Source organism: Leucoraja erinacea, chromosome 35, assembly GCF_028641065.1.
Source record: "Leucoraja erinacea ecotype New England chromosome 35, Leri_hhj_1, whole genome shotgun sequence".
NCBI lineage: Eukaryota > Metazoa > Chordata > Chondrichthyes > Rajiformes > Rajidae > Leucoraja > Leucoraja erinaceus.
Genome location: NC_073411.1, coordinates 13,081,918 through 13,101,276, shown reverse-complemented (window position 1 = coordinate 13,101,276; position 19,359 = coordinate 13,081,918). Strand labels below are relative to the sequence as shown.

The following is a 19,359-nucleotide window of genomic DNA, read 5'->3' as shown; positions in this document are numbered from 1 at the left end:
AAAGCATAGATTATTCAGCGTGGAAACTGGCCCTTCGGCCCAACTTGCTCACACTGACCAACATGCCCCATATTTACTATTCTCACCTGTCTTCATTTGGTCCCTATATACCTCGAAACCTCCCTTTAGAGAGGAACCTATCCAGGTTCCTGTCTAAATCTGCCAGAGATGACAGGTGCTTTCTGTACAGAGTTTGTACGTTCTCCTTCTCTCTTCATAGCTATCTGAAGAAGGGTCCCACCCCGAAACGTCACCCGTTCCTTCTCCCCAGAGATGCTGCCTAACCTGCTGAGTTACTCCAGCATGTTGTGTCTAGCTTTGTGTTGACTTCGAATCAGTCTCAGCCTTTCCAAGTGAATGTAGATTCTGTCCTACCCACTAGGGACAATTTACAGAAGCCAATTAACCTACAACATTGGTTCCCAATAATTTTTTCCATTAATTTCCCTCGTATTATTGTACAGCTGATAATTTTTGGTTAGATAGATCCAGATGGGCTAAGAGTTTCCTTTGTTGGATGCATATCGTTGTGTCCTTGGGCAAGACACTTCACCCCACCTTTGCCTGTAATGGAATGTATTACGGCGGCAACACTGCGACGCCCTTGTCTCCCTTTCAAGGGAGATTAAAAATGCATTTCGTTGTCTCTGTACTGTACACTGCAATGACTAAATTCGGATTTCAATTTCATTTCATTTCATTTTCATTTCATTTTCATTTCATTTATCCCTGGTGCTCTATTCGGATAAGGTTAATGACATTAGTCACCATCGCCTTTTCTTTCCGATGTTCGCTCACACCGCCCTCTTTGACCATGCTTTTCCTGTTGAATGTTGCCCGCTGACCAGGGAGCTCACGTTACCATCAATGCCCGAGCTGATGAGGATGTGGAGCTAGACGAGATCATGGGGAAGGTTGCCAAAGCCTCCGGTGCCAACTACAACTTCCACAAGGAGAGCTCCCGCTACCAAGATACCACCCCGCAGGGTCCTGTGGTGAGTCACCCATCAGCCTCTTGAAGCACTCTACACAACCCTACCTACAGCCCAACCTCAGCATCGATCTGCTGTGGACTTTGTTCTGGTTGCATTACGTGCTTTGCTTTGCACTATTATCATCTGGTTACTGAGTATTACTGATAATATTGAATTATTGATTATTATATATTTGTTGTTGCATTAATGGACCTGCAGCAAGTAAGAATTTCACTGGTCCGTTCCTGGTGCATATGACAATAAGCAAGTTTGGTATTCCGAAAAACGCAAGGAGTCATGGGATTTGTCAAAGGTCACTCGTGATAAACATTCTCGGCAGCTGTGCTGCTGCATGGATACAGACCAGCGTTTTATCCGTAGTCAGGATCGAACCCAGGTCTCCAGTGCTGCGAGCGCTGTTGAATTGCTACTGGACCGTCCCCATCCCCTCCCGAGTGTCCCAACTCTGTCCAGGGGCGGTTGGAGATGTCCAGGGTGACCTTGGACTACGGGACACCAGCCCGGAGCAATGGAGTTAGCGCTTCTTCTCTACCTTGGCTTTAAGCCTGGGCCGCCACTTATATTCTAAACTAAATAACATGGTGGGATTATGTGAATGGTGATCATGTGGTTTGGGATTGTGTCAGTGTAGTGATGGGACGGCAGGGGATTTTCAATCCTAATTGCCTTGTCCCACGGTGCGAGTTCATTCCAAGAGCTCTCCCGAGTTTAAAAAAAAATCAAACTCGTGGTAAGCACGGAGAATGAAAGTAGCGGGTACGTCGGAGCTCGAGGTCGTCTCATAGCCCTAACGGCAGGTACTCGGGAAGACTCGCTAACGGCAGGTATTCGGGAAGACTCGCTAACGGCAGGTAAGCACGGGAAAACTCGTGAAGATTTTTCAACATGATGAAAAATGTCCACGAGAGCCCTGAGTACCGACGAGCGGCCATTACCGTAAATCTCCGAGTTCGAATCGGGGCAAACTCAGGAGAACTCTTGGAATGAACTTGTACCGTGGGACAGGGGTTTAAGTGTTTTGTTGGTTCTGAGCAGAGACCAAGACGGCACACTGGCCCAGACAATTGCTGCGCAGACTCGGTGGGCCAAAGGGTCTGTTTCCATGCTGTGTGTCTAAGAAAAAAAAACGAAAGTACGTCACTTTCTGTAGGTGGTCCTCAGCGTGTATATGAATGGGTGGAGAAGCTGCATGGTCAGCTGCTTGACCCACCTTCATGGCTGGTGAGTATTGTATAGCACGAGTGGGCCTTACAATGGGGAACCTGTCCCATATGCAGCGTACTTCCTCAGGCAATGTTACCAGTAGCAACGGAAAGCTGCGTGCATTCTGGGTGTCTGTTGTGAGGCAACGTGCCCATGCAGTGTGACCACAGAGCATCGTTGCACCTTCTCTACTCTGCTCTGACAGATCGAGTTTCACGGCCAAACTCTATCCCTTCCCAACCCAGGACACGTGCTACTCATCTTGCTGTCATTCGAATGCCACAATCTTCAGGCAGCACTAATTTCCTTCTCTCTCCACTCAGGGGTCAGTTTATAAGAAGACAAACGCAATGACAGAAATCCGAAACGTGAACAAGGAGGGTTTCTGGGCACAAACGGAGGTGAGGCTTTAGTGAGTAAGTAAGTTTATTGGCCAAGTATTCAAATACAAGGAATTTGCCTTGGTGCTCCGCCCACAAGTAACAACATGACATACAGTGACTGTTACGGCAGTGGAATACTTTTGAAGGATACATTCAGCCTGTTGAGTTGTGATCAGCGATTGTAGCTTACATCAGCCATCCACCTGTCCAAATGACTAAACCCAGAGGTTGCCAATTGAAGTCCCACTGCGCCAATTTGAGAATCGAGTGTCCACGGTGAGACCCCATGGAGATAAAGCTGACTGCAAAACATTCCTTTGGTTATAGGATCCCAGAGTTGACTCTGGATGTGTTTCAAGGAAAGTACCTACTTGGTCTTAGCCTGTTTCAGCCCAGACCTACCCTTTGCAAGTGAGTCAGCGAGCACAAAATCACAGCAACGCTGAAGTAATGATTGGCTCAGCACGGAGGAATGAGCAGTAAATGACAGCCTCGCTAGAAATGCTGACAAGCACTAAAACATTGATCAACGTTGCCCATGATCTGAGACAGCGGTGTTGAGCCACCTGCGCTGTCTGCCCAGGAGCAGGTGTACAGTCGTAGGTAATAGGAGCAGAATTAGGCCATTCGGCCCATCAAGTCTACTCCGCCCTTAAGTCATGGCTGATCATTCACTACCTCCCAACCCCATTCCCCTGCCTTCTGCTCAGCTCAGAGCTTTGTCAGCGCCCTTTATGGCCCACTATTTGTATACCATGGGTTTGCAAAGAAAGAATTTCACAGTGACTTGTCGCATGTGACAAAGTATTCATTCATTCTCCCCGTAACCCCTGACGCCCGTACATAGTGTGTGCTATGTGGGGAGAAGATCCCAACTCTCTACCCCCTAGACTAGCTCGGACTCTCTCCTTGTGGAGTGCCATATCATCAATCCATGACTCCCCCCCCCACATTCCTTGTGTGCTGCTGTATCACCAGTCCTGCCCAATCTCATGTCCAAAGGTGATCGGAGCAGATTTAGGCCATTTGGCCCATCAAGCCTACTCCACCATTCAATTATGGCTGATCTATCTCTCCCTCCTAACCCCATTCTCCTGCCTTCTCCCCATAACCCCTGATACCTGTACTAATCAATAATCTATCTATCTCTGCCTTAAATATATCCATTGACGACCTCCACAGCCTTCTGTGGCAAAGAATTCCACAGATTCACTGCCCTCTGATTAAATAATCTGCTCACCTCCTTCCTAAAGGAACGTCCTTTAATTCTGAGGCTATGAACTTGGTCCTAGACTCACCCATTATTGGAAACATCCTCCCCACATCCACTCTATCCAGGCCTTTCACTATTCGGTAAGTTTCAACGAGGTCCCCCCCTCATCCTTGTGAACTCCAACGAGTACAGGCCCAGTGCCGTCATGTGCTCATTATGTGGTAACCCACTCATTCCTGGGATCATTCCCGTATTCTCCCCCCACATTCCTTGTGTGTTGCTGTATCCCCAGTTCTCCGCAGTCTCTCCCCACATGCCGTGAGCTAGCGACTGCTGCTTCCTGGCCCCACAGTGTTGGGTCCTGCAGGATTATCGTCGAAACTTGGGGGGGCGTGTTTCTGAATTTCCACGCCACATTCCCACACTGACGGTGAGTCCCTTTCCCATCAGAAAGATGAGGCAAAGCGAAGGGAAGAAGACAAGAAGAGGCGGGCACAAGAACATGAAGGCTTGGAGCAGGAGCGGAAGGCGAGAGAGCGGCAAGAATCTGACTCGAGGGAGCAGCATTATAGAGATAAGTCAAGTCAGATTGACCAGCAGAAGTGAGTGTTGTTTCTCTGTGTCCGTTCTTTCTCCGAATGGTGCTGTGTTTGAGTACAGACCGGGTCAGGGACTGCAGGATATGTTATTTAGTGAAGAGATACAGTGCGGAAACAGGCCCTTCGCCCCAACATGTCTGCAAGGACCAGCGATACCCGCACATTAACACTATCCTACACACACTAGGGGCAATTTACATTTATACCAAGCCAATTAACCGACAAACCTGTATGTCTTTGGAGTGTGGGATGAAACCCGAAGATCTTGGAGAAAACCCCCGTGGTCACGGGGAGAACGTATAAACTCCGTACAGACAGCACCCGTAGTTGGGATCGAACCCAGGTCTCTGGCCCTGCAAGCGCTGTAAGGCAGCAACTCAACTGCTGCGCCACCCTGCTTAATCTAGCTACTCAATCTTGCCTGCACTTGGCCATGTTCCACCAAATCTTTCCTAACCATGTACCTTTCCAACCTGTCCCGCTAAACTACTCCAGCATTTTGTGTCTACAGTGTAAACAGCATCTACAGTTCCTTCCTACATTATGTGGAATTGGTTTGAACTCCCTCAAGTTAGATGACCTGATTGTAGTTTCATGCAACATAAACTTTGGGCCGCTGCTTCAAGTTGATACTCCTGCTTAGTGTCTCAGTGTTGTGCTGTTGGTGTTTTAACGAGTTGCAAATATTACAATAATTGTACTTACCGTGGCTTTCCTGCCGTAATGCAGGAAAAATGTTCCCAATGTTGGGGGAGTCCCGAACCAGGAGCCACTGTCTAATAATAAAGGGGAGGCCATTTAAAACTGACAATGGAAAAAAACTTTTTCTCCCAGAGAGTTGTGAATTTGTGGAATTCTCTGCCACAGGAGGCAGTGGAGGCCAATTCACTGGATGAATTTAAAAGAGAGTTAGATAGAGCTCTAGGGGCTAGTGGAAACAAGCGATATGGGGAGAAGGTAGGCACGGGTTACTCATTGTGGATGATCAGCCATGATCACAATGAATGGCGGTGCTGGCTCGAAGGGCCAAATAAGCAAGTAAGTAAGTTTATTGGCCAAGTATTCACATACAAGGAATTTACTTTGGTGCTCCGCCCGCAAGTAACAACATGACTTGCAGTGACAGTTACGAATGACTCAGAAAACATTAAACATTAATAATAATAAAACGTTCATGATAAAACACCATTAATCAAGCATGTGAACCAACAAAATACCAATAAATGGCCTCCTGCACCTATTTTCCATGTTTCTATGTAATGTTAACCATGTCTGAGCAGCTTCATGGGTCTGGGTACAACTTGCTTGCATTGGGTGTTGTTGGATTTAATATGGATTATGGAACACCTCAGTAATGATTCATAAAAAGAGTCTGCCCGCAACAGACTACATTTTCGAAACTCGTTGACCGGCAGGTTTTCTTTAAATTCACTCCATTTTTATCCATCTGTCGTAGGCAGTTCCAGAAGAAACAAGACTCTGTAAGCAGGGAGAATGAGAAACAGCGTTGGGTGAGAACTCATCTGTGTAACTGTAAACGTTGATGCCCCTCTCTGTAGCTCATGAGTGCTGACCGTCAGACTGACTTGAAACAGCAAGTCCATGTAGTACATTGCTAGGGTACAAAATATAAGCTTTGTTTTGCATTCAAATTTCCGCCCGACTCATCACCCACCAAATCCTGGCATCACATCACTCCAGTCCTCAAACAACTTCACTGGCTTCCCATCTCCCACCGGATCATCTACAAAATCCTGGTCCTCACCTACAAAGCCCTCCACCATCTGGCCCCCCCATATCTCACTGACCTCCTCTCCCCCTACCAACCCTCACGGTCCCTCAGATCCACATCAGCCGGTCTCCTCTCCATCCACACCTCCGCAGTTTTGGGGACAGAGCCTTCTCCAGGGCAGCTCCCAGGCTCTGGAACTCCCTCCCCCAACTGATCTGCAATTCCGTGTCCCTCACCATCTTCCAGTCCCACCTCAAGACCCATCTCTTCACCTCTACCTATCCTTAGCCCCACATCCCCCTCCCTTTTCATCTGTGCATTAATTGCCTCATATTGTGTTGTGTATTGAATTCTGTCTTTACTTTGTGTACTAGTCATGTCTCTACTATTTATTTCATTCCCCTTACATGTTTTTCCTCTACCTGCTAAATTTTTGTAAGGTGTCTTTGAGACTCTTGAAAGGCGCCCATAAATAAAATGTATTATTATTATTATTATTATCCATGTTCCTGTCGAACTGTTTTTTAAACGTTGGGATTGTCCCAGCCTTAACTACCTCCTCTGGCAGCTTGTCGGTAGTTTTCTTCATGGAGTCCCGAATATTGCGCTGCCGCTAACTGGGTTGTGAATGGGTTGTTTTGCAGAATGAACAAGAGCAGGAATATCAAGCAGAGATGCGCAAGGGGTTCAAGAGAAGCCAGTCTATTGAGAAGGCATCGGTATGCTGACCATTAGCATGTATCTGCATGGGCTACAGTCCTGTCCTTCATTCAAAGAGGATGTGGGGGTACTTAATACACAGGGAGCAACTGCCATTTCTTTCCCTCCCTCTCCATCCCTCCCCCTTCCTAGTTCCCCGACCAGTCTGACTGTCCCCTAGATTAAAATTTTATCTCTATTTGCTTCGTTGTCAACTTCTCCCAGCTAACAATGATCTATCCTACATTCTCCTTGAACCCCATCTCTATTGGTCTCGTTTTCACACCTTACTCTTCCTTATCTCTGTGTCTCCCTCTCCCCTGACACTCAGTCTGAAGAGGGGTCTCGACCCAAAACATCACCCATTCCTTCTATCCAGAGATGCTGCACGTCCCTCTGAGTTACTCCAGCATTTTGCGTCTATCTTCAGTTGTTACGACTGACTGTAAATGTATGCCAGAGCCCCATAGGAGAATACTTACAACTTGGAACGTAGGAGAACATAGATAGTATTTTTGTTTAAATGGGCAAGTACTTGCCAGGGTGGGGAGGCAGGCTGGGTCATACACATGGCACCCACGCACACAGGCGCGCCCACACACATGCCCAAATGCGCGCGCACGCACGCACACATACATGCGCACACACACGGGCGCACACTCGCACACGCCTGCTAGCTGACGTCTGCGTTGCTCTGCGTTCTCCACTTACTACTGCTCTCTCTGCAGGAGGCAGCTTCCATCATCGCCCAGAGATCAATGAACCCCAAGGAGCTGTTCAAGGACCGTGAACGTGGCAAGTTGGCAGACCCGTCTTTGTTCAATGCGAGCACACAGCCAGGTAATGGAGTAGACCAGATTTCCCCCCCCCCCCAACCGCCTGAATGCACGCAACATGTTTCATAGGCAGAAGGGATAAGCCCGTAGTGCAGTGAACAGCGCAGAGTGTGGTCGAACTGGTTACAGCTCCTGACATATGTGACATTGTACAATCCTGAACCCTCACGACCCAGAATAACGTTCAAACCTGCTGTATAGAGTTGGCTAAAGCTGCAAAGTTAATGATGACGGAATGGCCAGAGTGCTGAGCTGCGCAGTTGCAACAGTCCAGCAACTTTTGCTGTCACAGTGTTTAGCTACAAGTGAGCAGATCCACTGCCCTCCTGTTCCAGGAGCGTGCGCGGGTCAAGATCTCTTGTGAATTAGTGTGAGCACATGGCCTGGTAATGGAGAGGGAACAGGAATGAATGGGTTAAATAACATGTGATGAGCGTTTGACAGACTGGGCCTTTACTCGCTGGAGTTTAGAAGAATGAGTGGGGACCTCATTGAAACGTACCGAATAGTGAAAGACTTGGATGGAGTGGATGTGGAGAGGATGTTTCCACTAGTGGGAGAGTCTAGGACTAGAGGTCACAGCCTCAGAATTAAAGCACGTTCCTTTAGGAATTTCTTTAGTAAGAGGGTGGTGAATCTGTGGAATTCTTTGCTATAGAATGGTGTGGAGCCAAGTCAGTGGATATTTAAAAGGATATTTCCCTTATAGTCACGTTAACCACCTTTGTACCTTATCCCCACCTAAACAAACCCCTTCTTGTTTGGAGCGACACTCAAATCCTAGTGCATCTTGCAGTGGACAAGCAGCTTAAGACGTCTTCGATATTTTGAGCACTGATCTGGAAACTTATCGAGTCGGGCGTCAGCGTACCTAGAAAGGTTTCTGCCCCGCTTCATGCTCTCTAAAGCCACAGCTGCCGAGGATGTCCTGTCCTGTTGCACAGAGAACACTGAGGTTTGCAAGTCATGCACTGTTACATTAACGCACTTTGCACTGAGCTGCTTGCAAATGGCAGCTGGAATCTCTTAGTGTGCACGGTTGTTCTTCATGACTGCGTATCATAAGTACAGAGTCTTATCTACACTGGAGGGAAAAAAATTAAATTACTCCGTTGTAGCTTTGCTAATTTCACCGTGCAAATGAGACACTAGGCAGGATGTGGTTGCAACTTGGCTTGTTATCTGGTTAGTTAGTGCAATGTCCAAGTGCCTCATTTACCTCGGATTTACTGGTTATCAACGCAATCTTTCCTCGTTTGTCCTATTAAGGTCAAAAGAAATAGCAGTAGAATTAGGCCATTCGGCCCATCAAGTCTTCTCCGCCATTCAATCATGGCTGATCTATCTCTCCCTCTGAACCCCACTTTCCTGCCTTCTCCCCATAACCCCTGACACCTGTACTAATCAAAAATCTAGGCAGGGAGGGGGTACTGATTGGGGATGATCAGCCATAATCACATTGAATGACGGTGCTGGTTTGTAGGGCCAAATGGCCTACTCCTGCGTCTATTGTCTATCTATCACTGCCGTAGAAATATCCATTGTTTTGGCCTCTCCAGCCTTCTGTGGCAAAGAATTCCTCAGATTCACCACCCTATGATTAAATACATTTCTCCTCATCTCCTTCCTAAAAGAACGCCCTTTAATTCTGGTGAGATGACCTCTAGCTCTAGACTCTCCTTGTGCTTGCACTGACATTTCTTGCTGCTCTCTGTCACCCTGTGCTTTGGTGCTTGAGCTTCCCTGAGCAAGGGCTGGGTTGAAAGCACAAGTAGCCCTTCAGGGTGAAACACTGGCACCCAAGCTGGCACTGCCCTTCCAATCCACTGTCCTGATGCTCATTGCTCCCCTCTCCCTCTTGGGAAAAGTTTTAATAGGAATCTGTGGGGTAACCGTTCCCACACAAAGGGTAGTGGGTGTATGGAATAAGCTGCCGGAGGAGGTAGTTGAGGCTGGGACTATCCCAACATTTAAGAAGCAGTTAGACGGGTACATGGATAGGAAAGGTTTGGAAGGATATGGACCAAATGCTGGCAGGTGGGACTAGTGTAGCTGGGATGGGCATGTTGGGCCGAAGGGCCTGTTTCCACGCTGTGTCACTCTATGCCTCTCCATTACCTGGTTGCCATGCGGTAAGGACAGCTGATGCATGCGACCACTGCCATCTATAAGCAATACTCCTCGAAATATATCGCCGTTCCTCCACTGCCCGCTCGGTCTGGACCTTGGACTTGCATAACTGCAGTGTGAGAGTCCCTTCCTATCAAAGATCATCGTGGTTCAAGGTGGATCACCACCAGAACCAGCTGTCGTTGAAGATGAGCAGTAAATATTGGGCCTATTAACAAAGTAATAAGCTCAGTGTTGCTGCATCTGGTCAGCTTGCATCAATAGATAATAGACAATAGGTGCAGGAGTAGGCCATTTGGCCCTTCGAGCTGGCACCACCATTCAATGTGATCACGGCTGATCATCCACAATCAGTACCCCGTTCCTGCCTTCTCCCCATATACCCTTACTCCGCTATTTTTAAGAGCCCTATCTAGCTCTTTCTTGAAAGCATCCAGAGAACCCGCCTCCACCGCCCTCTGAGGCAGAGAATTCCACAGACTCCCCACTCTCTGTGAGAAAAAGTGTTTCCTCGTCTCCGTTCTAAATGGCTTACTCCTTATTCTTAAAAATCAGACTTATCAAATATTGTGGACTTTTATTTGGTGTGTAATTTTGAACACTAGAGGGTGATTGGTGCAGATTGTAACTTTGTCCTTCACAGTGCAGGCCTGCAACGTGCGGCCACTGGCTTGGAGTCTCCTGCTGTGTTGCCTTGTACGCTGCTGTGACAGCGCAGCTCACTGTTGTGTCCGTGCTTTTGTGTCTTATCTGCTTTTTTCTGCCAGGCAAGTTGAAGAGCCCTTTCCTGCAGTCCCGGAGCCAGCAGCTAGAATCCCCTCCCTCGCCTGTCCGCTCATCAGCCCATCCACAGTCCCCAGGTTGGCATCGCCTCTTCTCCGTTTTCACTGGGCCTGTGGTGGCGAAACAATCAACAAAGGGTTAGGGATGAGATGCATGACGTTAGTTACTAAACCCGCGAGCTCTCTCATGTGATGTGTGTAATCAGAGAGCGACGGTTGTGTATTACTGTCACTTGCCTTTCGACACATTGGCTGCTGCAAATGCTGGACCTTGTGGGACCTCACTTGTGTCTCAGCCTCAGGCTAAATCACACAAACCAGATCACTCTGCTCTGCAGCAGACATTTGCTTAGAAGTATCCACCAGAGTTTAAACTGTGCTGGTGTAACTCAGCGGGACAGGCAGCATCACTGCAGAGAAGGAATGTCGAGACCCTCCTTCGGACTGGAGAAGAGTCATTCGGACATCTGCCTGAAGAAGGGTCTCGACCCGAAACGTTACCCATTCCTTCTCTCCAAAGATGCTGCCTGTTCCGCTGAGATACTCCAGCTTTTAGTCTCTGTCTTCGGTTTAAACCGGCATCTGCAGTTCCTTCCCTCAGAGTTGAAACTGTCCACACGCCTCCTCGCCCTCCTTCATCTCACCCTATCGCCACATCTACCGTGCTTAGCAAGCTTCGCCTTCAATGTAATCTGCTTTATGCTTATTAATTCATGGAGTAAATGCAGAGAGTCCATACCTCTCTGGGTCGACTTTTCTCCTGAATCCCTGATTAGATTTATATTACCGGTAATTCTGGGCTTCCAAACAAATGGAATTGCATTACTGTGAGCCAACCAAGGTGGTAACCAGAGCACCCCCGCCTTCGTACAACCTCTGAATTCCACAATCCCTTTCAGCATCTTCCCGGTGCCTTACTTGGTTCTTGGTTTCTTGGTCCTCCAAAATATTCCAAATGGAATTTAAACTGGAGGTGGTACCCCCCCACATCTCATCCCCCCCCCCACATCTCTCTCCCCCCCCCCCCCCGTCTCTCCCCCCCTCCCTCCCTCCCCCCCTCCCCCTCACCTCTCTCCTCCCCTCCCCTCTCTCCTCCCCCTCCCAACTCCCTCGCGCTCCTCCCCTCTCTCCATCTCTCCCTCCTCCCTTCTCTCCCCTCTCCCCACCCACCCCCTCCCTATCCCCTGCTCTCCCCATCTCTCCCCCCCCAACCTCTCCCTCTTTACTCCCTTCCCCCCTTCCCTCCCCCCCTCCTCCCCCCCCCTCCCTCCTCCCCCCCCCCCCCCTCTGTCTCCTTCCCCACCCTCCCCCCCCCCTCATCCCCCCTACCCCTCTCCCACTTACTCCACCACCACTCTCCCCCTCCCCCTCCCTCCCCTCTCCCCTCTTCCACTTCTCTCCCCTCCCCCCCCCCCCCTCTCTCTCCCCCCTCCCCACCCCTCTCTCTCTCCCCCCCCTCCCCTCTCACCCCCTTCCCCTCTGTCCCTCTTCCACAACTCCCCCTCCCCATCCTACGATTCATTCTGTAGTAGAGAGACTAGACCTGTGTATGGTGCTGCAAATGTGGTCTAACCACAGTACCGATCCTCACTGGATTACTTACAGGTATCATTCCTGGGAACCGTCCGTAGCCAATTTCTCCAAGAAAACTTCCATTTTCTACATCAATCACTCTACGTACTATAACTTAGTTTAGTTTAGAGATACAGTGCAGAAACAGGCCCACCGAGTCGGCACCGACCAGCGATCCTCACACATTAACACCATCCTACACACACTGGGGACATTTTTACATTTATATATTTATACATTTACACCAAGCCTATTAACCTACAAACCTGAATGTCTTTGACATGTGGGAGGAACGAAGATATCAGAGAAATCCCACGCAGGTCACGGGAGAATGTACAAACTCCGTACAGACATCACCCGTAGTCAGGATCAAACCCAGGTCTCTGGCGCTATAAGACAGTAACTCTACTGCTGTGTCACTGTGCCACCCCATTTATTTACTATCATTTTATTTTCATCCAATACTTACCTAACACTACCTCTAACTAAACTAATATACTGTATCCAGTGGTTAATAGACACCATGTAGCATTATTATCATAACTTGCTTTGCAAATGTGGTAATAAAGTGTGAGTTTGGGTATAGTCGGATTTCCATAAGTCTGAAGAAGGGTCTCGACCCGAAACGTCACCTATTCCTTTTCTTCAGAGATGGTGCCTGATCCGCAGAGTTCCTCCAGCTTGTTGCGTCTATTACCCGTTAAAAACCAGGTGGTTTGTAACCCAGGGAGCCCCTGTGTATGGAAGCCACAGTGATGTGGAATGCTGCATGGATTCTAACCAGGGTATATAGGGACCAGGAATGTGCACGGGCCCCCAGCTGAGGGCTATCCAAGTGACAAGGAGGCAGCGCTCAGTGGGTTGTCAAAGGTCCACTATAAATTCACGTTTTTGAAATCTTTTCCGGCCTTTGTCTCCACTTTGATAATTGAGGTTGAGAATGTAACTTATGCGATGTAACCATGGTGATGCAGTTTAAACACAGCATGCCTGGAATGATTGTATTTATAGAGTTTGGTTCGGTGGGTGCTGGAAGCAGAGGTGGGCGCTTTTCAACCCTTTCCACACAAGTGCGTGCATGTACACACGCACACGTGCTCGCGGACACACACGCGCTCGCACATGCATGCTCGCGCGCACGCACACGCACATGGGCATGAACTCGCGCGCGCATGCACACTCCTCTTCCCTTTGTAATTCTCTGATCGTTGATCTTTTTTGGCAAATCCCATCAGAACAGCACACGATTAGAAATCACTGTGTTTGCCAACCTTGTATTTAGACATGCAGATCTCAGCAGAGGCGCAGAGTGAAACCGAGAGGGTAGATGCAGAGCCCAAGGAGGAGCCACAGACTGTCTGGAACGGTAAGTCAGCAGCTGAGGTGTCCGTGCCCCTGGCTCTGTGCACGGGTGTCTGTACGTGACATGCACTGTATTTGGGAGGGAACATTATCTACCTCTATTTGGTTTATTATTGTCACATGCACCGAGGTACACGGAAAATCTTTTTTGTTGCGCGCTATCCAGTCAGTGGAAAGACTATACATGATTACAGACTGAGAAGAAAGGGTATCATGTTTAGTGCAAGGTAAAGTCTGATTCAAGATAATCTGTGGGTCCCCAATGAGGTGGTTGGTGGGTCAGGCTGCTCTTTAGTGGATGGTTCAGTTGCCTGATAACAGCTGGAAAGAAACTGCCCCTGAATCTGGACGTGTGCGTTTTCACACTTCTGTACCTCTTATCTGATGGGAGAGGGGGAGAGAGTGTTCTGAGTGAGACTGGTCGCCTATTCCTTCTCTACTTAGATGCTGCCTCACCCGCTGAGTTCTTCCAGCATTTTTTGTCTTCCTTTGACCTGAAATGTTCTCAGTTTCCCCTTGCTCACATGCCTGACCTCTTGAGTCTCTCCCGTAATCTGTCTTCAAGTGGGTGTTGGGGGTGGTGGGAGAGTGGCTGGGTATGGAATTCCCTGCCACAGAGGGCAGTGGAGGCCAAGTCACTGGATGGATTTAAGAGAGAGTTAGATAGAGCTCTAGGGGCTAGTGGAGTCGAGGGATATGGGGAGAAGGCAGGCACGGGTTATTGATAGGTGACGATCAGCCATGATCACAATGAATGGCGATGCTGGCTCAAAGGCCAGCAATGGCCTCCTCCTGCACCTATTTTCTATGTTTCTATGTATTCCTGCCCTTGTTGCCTATTGACCTGATTTTCCCTCTGCTCATGTTCCGGCAACCAGTACCCGTACCAGTACCAGTACCAGTACCAGCACCAGCACCAGCACCAGCACCAGTACCAGTACCTGCGGAGCAAGCTCAGAGTGAAGAAGGTTACAGCTGGCAGTTCCACCACTCAGACACAGTGGAGCACGAGGACATCTACCAGGATGCGGAGGGAAACGCAGAGGAGCAGCAGAAGTCGGAGCCAGTCCCCGCGGTAAGTTAGTTTAGAAATCAGAATCACACTTTTTCCGCCAAGTATGCAATAAAAGTCACTGCTCCCTGATCAGTTTTATTGCCCTCAACTTAGTTTACAACCCCCAATGTTTATTTTAACTAAGCTAGTTGTGCTGTGGAATCTAAACATTATGAACAAATATATTTATTGTCTCACCAACATCCTTATGTTGGCCATTTAGCCCATCGTGCTTCCCCAGTAAAGGGCCTGTCCCACTTTCACGAGGTAATTTACAAATTCTCCCGAGTTTTCCCCTCGATTCACACTCGCAGAATGTTTGTAACGAGTCCGTAGGAGGTGGTAGATATATCCTAGCGGCTCGTTATGCTAGCTGTAGGTACTCGTGGCATCGGGTAAATCGGGACGTTTTTTCCAGCCCGATAATAAATCTCCACGAGAAACAAAAAATGAAAAAACTGTAACTTTTTACTCGTAAGGGGGGCATCGAAACAGTCGTGGGAATTCATGGACAGACTCGTAGGGGTCCATGAACACAGTCGTAGGAGTTTGTAGATTACCACAATCTTGATTTGTTTTTCGGTCCTTTAAACTCGGCAGAGGTTTTGAATTAAGTCTTGAAAGTGGGACAGGCCCTTAAGTAAATTCGTGGGTTAAGCAGATTGAAAACTGGTCACCTTCCAATGTCCGACATCGTGGGTATTTGGGATTGTGAAGGGCTGTTGCTGGAGTAAGTGGGGAGAAGCTGTTTGCAGTGGGCCAGTGACTCGAGAGTGCTGGACATTTGGAATTGGCAGCAGAGTTGTCTGAGGGGCTTTGTGATTTGGAATACACTGCCAGAGCTGCTGATGGGATGGGGTTGGAGGGAATGTGCAGATGGGAGCCGGGTCGATACTTGAAGAAAAGTTTAATTCATTCCCAGGTGACCACGTTCTTGTTTCTCACAGTCTGTCCCTCAGGTCACGACGGAGCAGGCCGCCCCTGACGATCAGAACATTTATGAGACAACAGAGACCCCGGTGCAGGGGCTGTGTGCCAGGGCACTATACGACTATCAAGCTGGTAGGTCTATTTGCCACTTTGACACCAACAGGGCCATTGGTCACATAATCCAGCTGCCGATAATCAGGAGACATCGAGGTCCCTGGTGGACTCGCGAGCAGAGTCTGTGGAGAAATTGGATCCTGTGTGGCTGTGTTTAAGGCAGAGATAGATTCTTGATTAATGCAGGTGTCGGTGGATATATCTTTTATTGTCATTGCACAGAGGTACAACGAGATTTGGAATGCAGCTTCCATCTGATGTCATAACTTAATTAGCTAAAGATTTAGACACCCAGAGAAACAAGATTAAAAAAAAACAAAAACAGTTAAAACAGGGAGAAGGCAGAAGTATGGGGTTAGGAGGGAGAGATACAGTAGATCAGACATGATTGAATGGTGGAGTAGACTTGATGGGCCGAATGGCCTAATTGTACTCCTATTCCTGATGACTATATGACCCGTGTGTGTGTAAGAGTAAACTCCATAGGCTGGTATCGTGCATCCCAAGCACAACACACAGACCTGATACCTGCCCAGGTGCCAACCTTTCTTGGGCTTCCGTGAGATCCAACACCAGTTGCAGGGTCTCTGGATGAGTGGACACAGCGGAGTGACCGGTCAACACTGGCAAGGCAGCTCACTGTGTGGTGGAACCTGCAGATGGAGGAGTGCCCACTGCCCATTTCCATGGCACCCCACATCCATCCTGGCCTTGTCCGGAGGTTCCTACTTCCCCAACTCTGCTCCCAGTTGCCAATGCACAACTATAAAGCAGAGAAAGACAAACTCTTGATTAGAACGGGTGTCGAGGGTTATAGGGAGAAGGAGAAGGCAGGAAACTGGGATTTGGAGGCAGAGATCAGCCATGATTGAATGGCGGAGTAGACTCGAGGGGCCGAATGACCTAATTCTCCTCCTGTAACTTGTGAGCCACTGTGACGTTTGCTCTATGATAACCCTGGTGTGGAGAGGCAGCTGAGGGGATCAGTCCTGGCTTTCCCCAGGTGCCCTGCCCCTGCCACTGCCAACTCAGTTGCTTGATCACATGTTTCCTGCACACAGAAAGATGCAGCTTCTCCCAACACCTTGTACATGTGGAGCTTAGCATCCCAACTTCCTTATATGCTGATTGATGAAGGCTGATGTACCCAGAGCCTTCTTGACCACCTACCTGTGATGCCACTTTCAAGGAACTATACACCTGCACTCCTAGACCCCTCGGCCCTTCAACTCTCTCCAGGCCTCTCCGATTCACCGTGTAGGTCCTGCCCTGGTTTGACTAAAACTCTTATCACCGCACACGTACATTGCATTAAACTCCATTCACCATTTCTCAGCCCGCGTGCCCAGCTGAATAGGATCCAGCTGTAATTTTTCGTAACCAACTTTGCAGTTTTAGTGTTTAAGAGGGAACTGCAGATGCTGGAAAATCGAAGGTAGACAAAAAAAGCTGGAGAAACTCAGCGGGTGCAGCAGCATCGATGGAGCGAAGGAAATAGGCAACGTTTCGGGCCGAAACCCGGAAGGGTTTCGTCCCGAAACGTTGCCTATTTCCTTCAGTCTGAAGAAGGGTTTCGGCCCGAAACGTTGCCTATTTCCTTCAGTCTGAAGAAGGGTTTCGGCCTGAAACGTTGGCTATTTCCTTCAGTCTGAAGAAGGGTTTCGGCCCGAAACGTTGCCTATTTCCTTCAGTCTGAAGAAGGGTTTCGGCCCGAAACGTTGCCTATTTCCTTCAGTCTGAAGAAGGGTTTCGGCTCGAAACGTTGCCTATTTCCTTCGCTCCGTAGATGCTGCTGCACCCGCTGAGTTTCTCCAGCTTTTTTGTCTACCTTTGCAGTTTTAGTGTTGACTCTTCTGTCAACTGGTTACAAACACATGAAGCCCAACACCCAGTGATTGCAGAAAGTAAAAAGATTATCCCGATGGTTTTACTCCAGGATAATTCTGGACAGTTGTGTGCAGAATATGTTGTGGCCAGTGATGCAGAACACAATGAACAGGTAGAAATGCTGGTTTAACAGGTTTAGGTGTGCTGACCTCTCTCTCTCTCTCTCTCCCTCCCTCTCCCCGTCTCATCAACCTCCTCCTGTCTCCCTCACCCCTTCTCTCCCTCCCCCTCTCCTCCCTCAACCCATTTCTCCCTTCCCCACTCACTCCCTCTCCCCTCAACCCATCTCTCCCCTCCCCCATCAATCCATCTCTCCTTCCACCCACGCCTCCTTTCTCCCTTCCCCCTTAACCCCTCTCTCCTCTGTCACCTCCATCACCCCCTTCCCCCTTTCCCTGCCATTCCCCTCTCTCATCCCCACTCTGCCCTCGCTACCCCTCTTCCCTTTCCCCATCACCCCCTCTTCTTTCCCCCCCCCCCCCCCCCCCCCCCCCCCCTCCCTCCCCCCCCCCCCCCCTCCACCCTCTCTCTCCCCGCCACCCTCTCTCCCCCCCCCGCTGTGCTACCTTGCGGACCCAGCTGACAGCACAGAGACCCCCTTCGACCCGGACGACATCATCTCGGACATTGAGCAGATAGATGAAGGCTGGTGGCGGGGCTACGCTGCGGACGGCACCTTCGGCATGTTCCCAGCCAACTACGTGGAGCTGCTGACCGGGTAGTGTCCGGCCCTGACCTGCTGCCCGCCCGCCCGCTCTGGCCCAACGCTGACCACTCGCCAACGCTGCACTGTGCTCTCGTCCTCTCACCCTCCCGGTGTCTCGGTGATCGACACGGCGAGGGGTGGTGGTGTCTGCTCTCTGTCTGGGGGGGGGGGGGGACGGTCTCTGCTCTCAGTCACACGGTGGGGGGGAGAGGTGCTGGAGAAGTTTCAGCCACCCCTCACCCTCCAGTACACTTGGTGTTTTCCCCCCAAACATTCCATCCATCACACATTCCACCCCCTCACTGCCTAGCGATCAGGCCAGGACGTTGTCCGATCCCGGAGCCCCTGCCTGGTGGTACCACACTGGGGGCTGTCCGTCCATCTCCGGCCTGCTTCCCCCCCCCCCCCCCCCCCCCCCCCCCCCCCCAGCCCCCAGCCCCTCACAGCGCACTGCGGCCAGCTCAGGGTGGGTAAGCCCAGCCCCACCCACACACCTGGGACCACAGGCCACTTCTCCCCCGACCCCCCCCCAGTGTCTCGTGCCTAACCCCGCCACACTCCCCCCCCCCCCCCCCCCCCTCCACTCCCGCCAATTGTGTCCCAACCCGTGCCCACCCCACCCGCCAACAAGAGGACATTGCTGGTTTACGGAAAAAAGACAAGAGTGCCGGAGTAACTCAGCGGGTCAGGCAGCGTCTCTAGAGACCACGGATGGGTGATGTTCGGGGTCGGGACCCTTCACACTAGAGATGCTGCCTGACCTGCTGTGTTACTCCAGCATTCGGCATGTTCCCCACCTGTTGTTAGTTGTTCAGCAGAGGGGGGTGAAGGGGGGGCGAGGGGAGAGGGGGGGGGTGAAGGGGGGGGGGTGTATCAGTAGTCGTCAGGCACTCACCCACCCCCCCCCCCCCCCCCCCACCCTCACTGCCGCTGCCTCCGTCAGCTCCCCTGGACACAGCGGCCCCCTGAATTTGAGTCGATGGTCGGGTCTGGGGGGGGGGGGGGGGGGGGGGCTTTCTCTGGGTTTTCCACACATCGCATCAACGGCTCTGTCATGGTTTTCTTTCTCTCTCCAATGGCTTATTTTGAATAAAAAATAATCATGTGCCGAAATGAAAGTATTGTCTACCTGTGGGTACAGTCCCCAGCACCACGGGCACTG

The 19,359-nt window shown here is 50.0% G+C and overlaps 1 protein-coding gene across 8 annotated transcripts in view; it reads left to right on the top strand.

The window, feature by feature from the left end:
• Positions 1-19,024, top strand: part of dbnlb (drebrin-like b) — a 27,751-nt gene extending 8,727 nt beyond the window's left edge. The window contains exons 5-15 of one of the 8 annotated variants that reach the window (XM_055662344.1): positions 849-995; positions 2,522-2,599; positions 4,245-4,396; positions 5,850-5,904; positions 6,770-6,844; positions 7,553-7,664; positions 10,558-10,650; positions 13,427-13,510; positions 14,397-14,581; positions 15,508-15,622; positions 18,071-19,024. In XM_055662344.1, coding sequence (XP_055518319.1) covers positions 849-995; positions 2,522-2,599; positions 4,245-4,396; positions 5,850-5,904; positions 6,770-6,844; positions 7,553-7,664; positions 10,558-10,650; positions 13,427-13,510; positions 14,397-14,581; positions 15,508-15,622; positions 18,071-18,213 — 1,239 coding nt within the window. In that variant the 3' untranslated portion in view covers positions 18,214-19,024. The remainder of the gene's footprint in view (positions 1-848; positions 996-2,521; positions 2,600-4,244; positions 4,397-5,849; positions 5,905-6,769; positions 6,845-7,552; positions 7,665-10,557; positions 10,651-13,426; positions 13,511-14,396; positions 14,582-15,507; positions 15,623-18,070) is intronic. The other 7 variants (XM_055662347.1, XM_055662346.1, XM_055662345.1 and 4 more) reach the window with 7 other exon arrangements.
• The last annotated feature ends 335 nt before the right edge of the window (positions 19,025-19,359 follow it).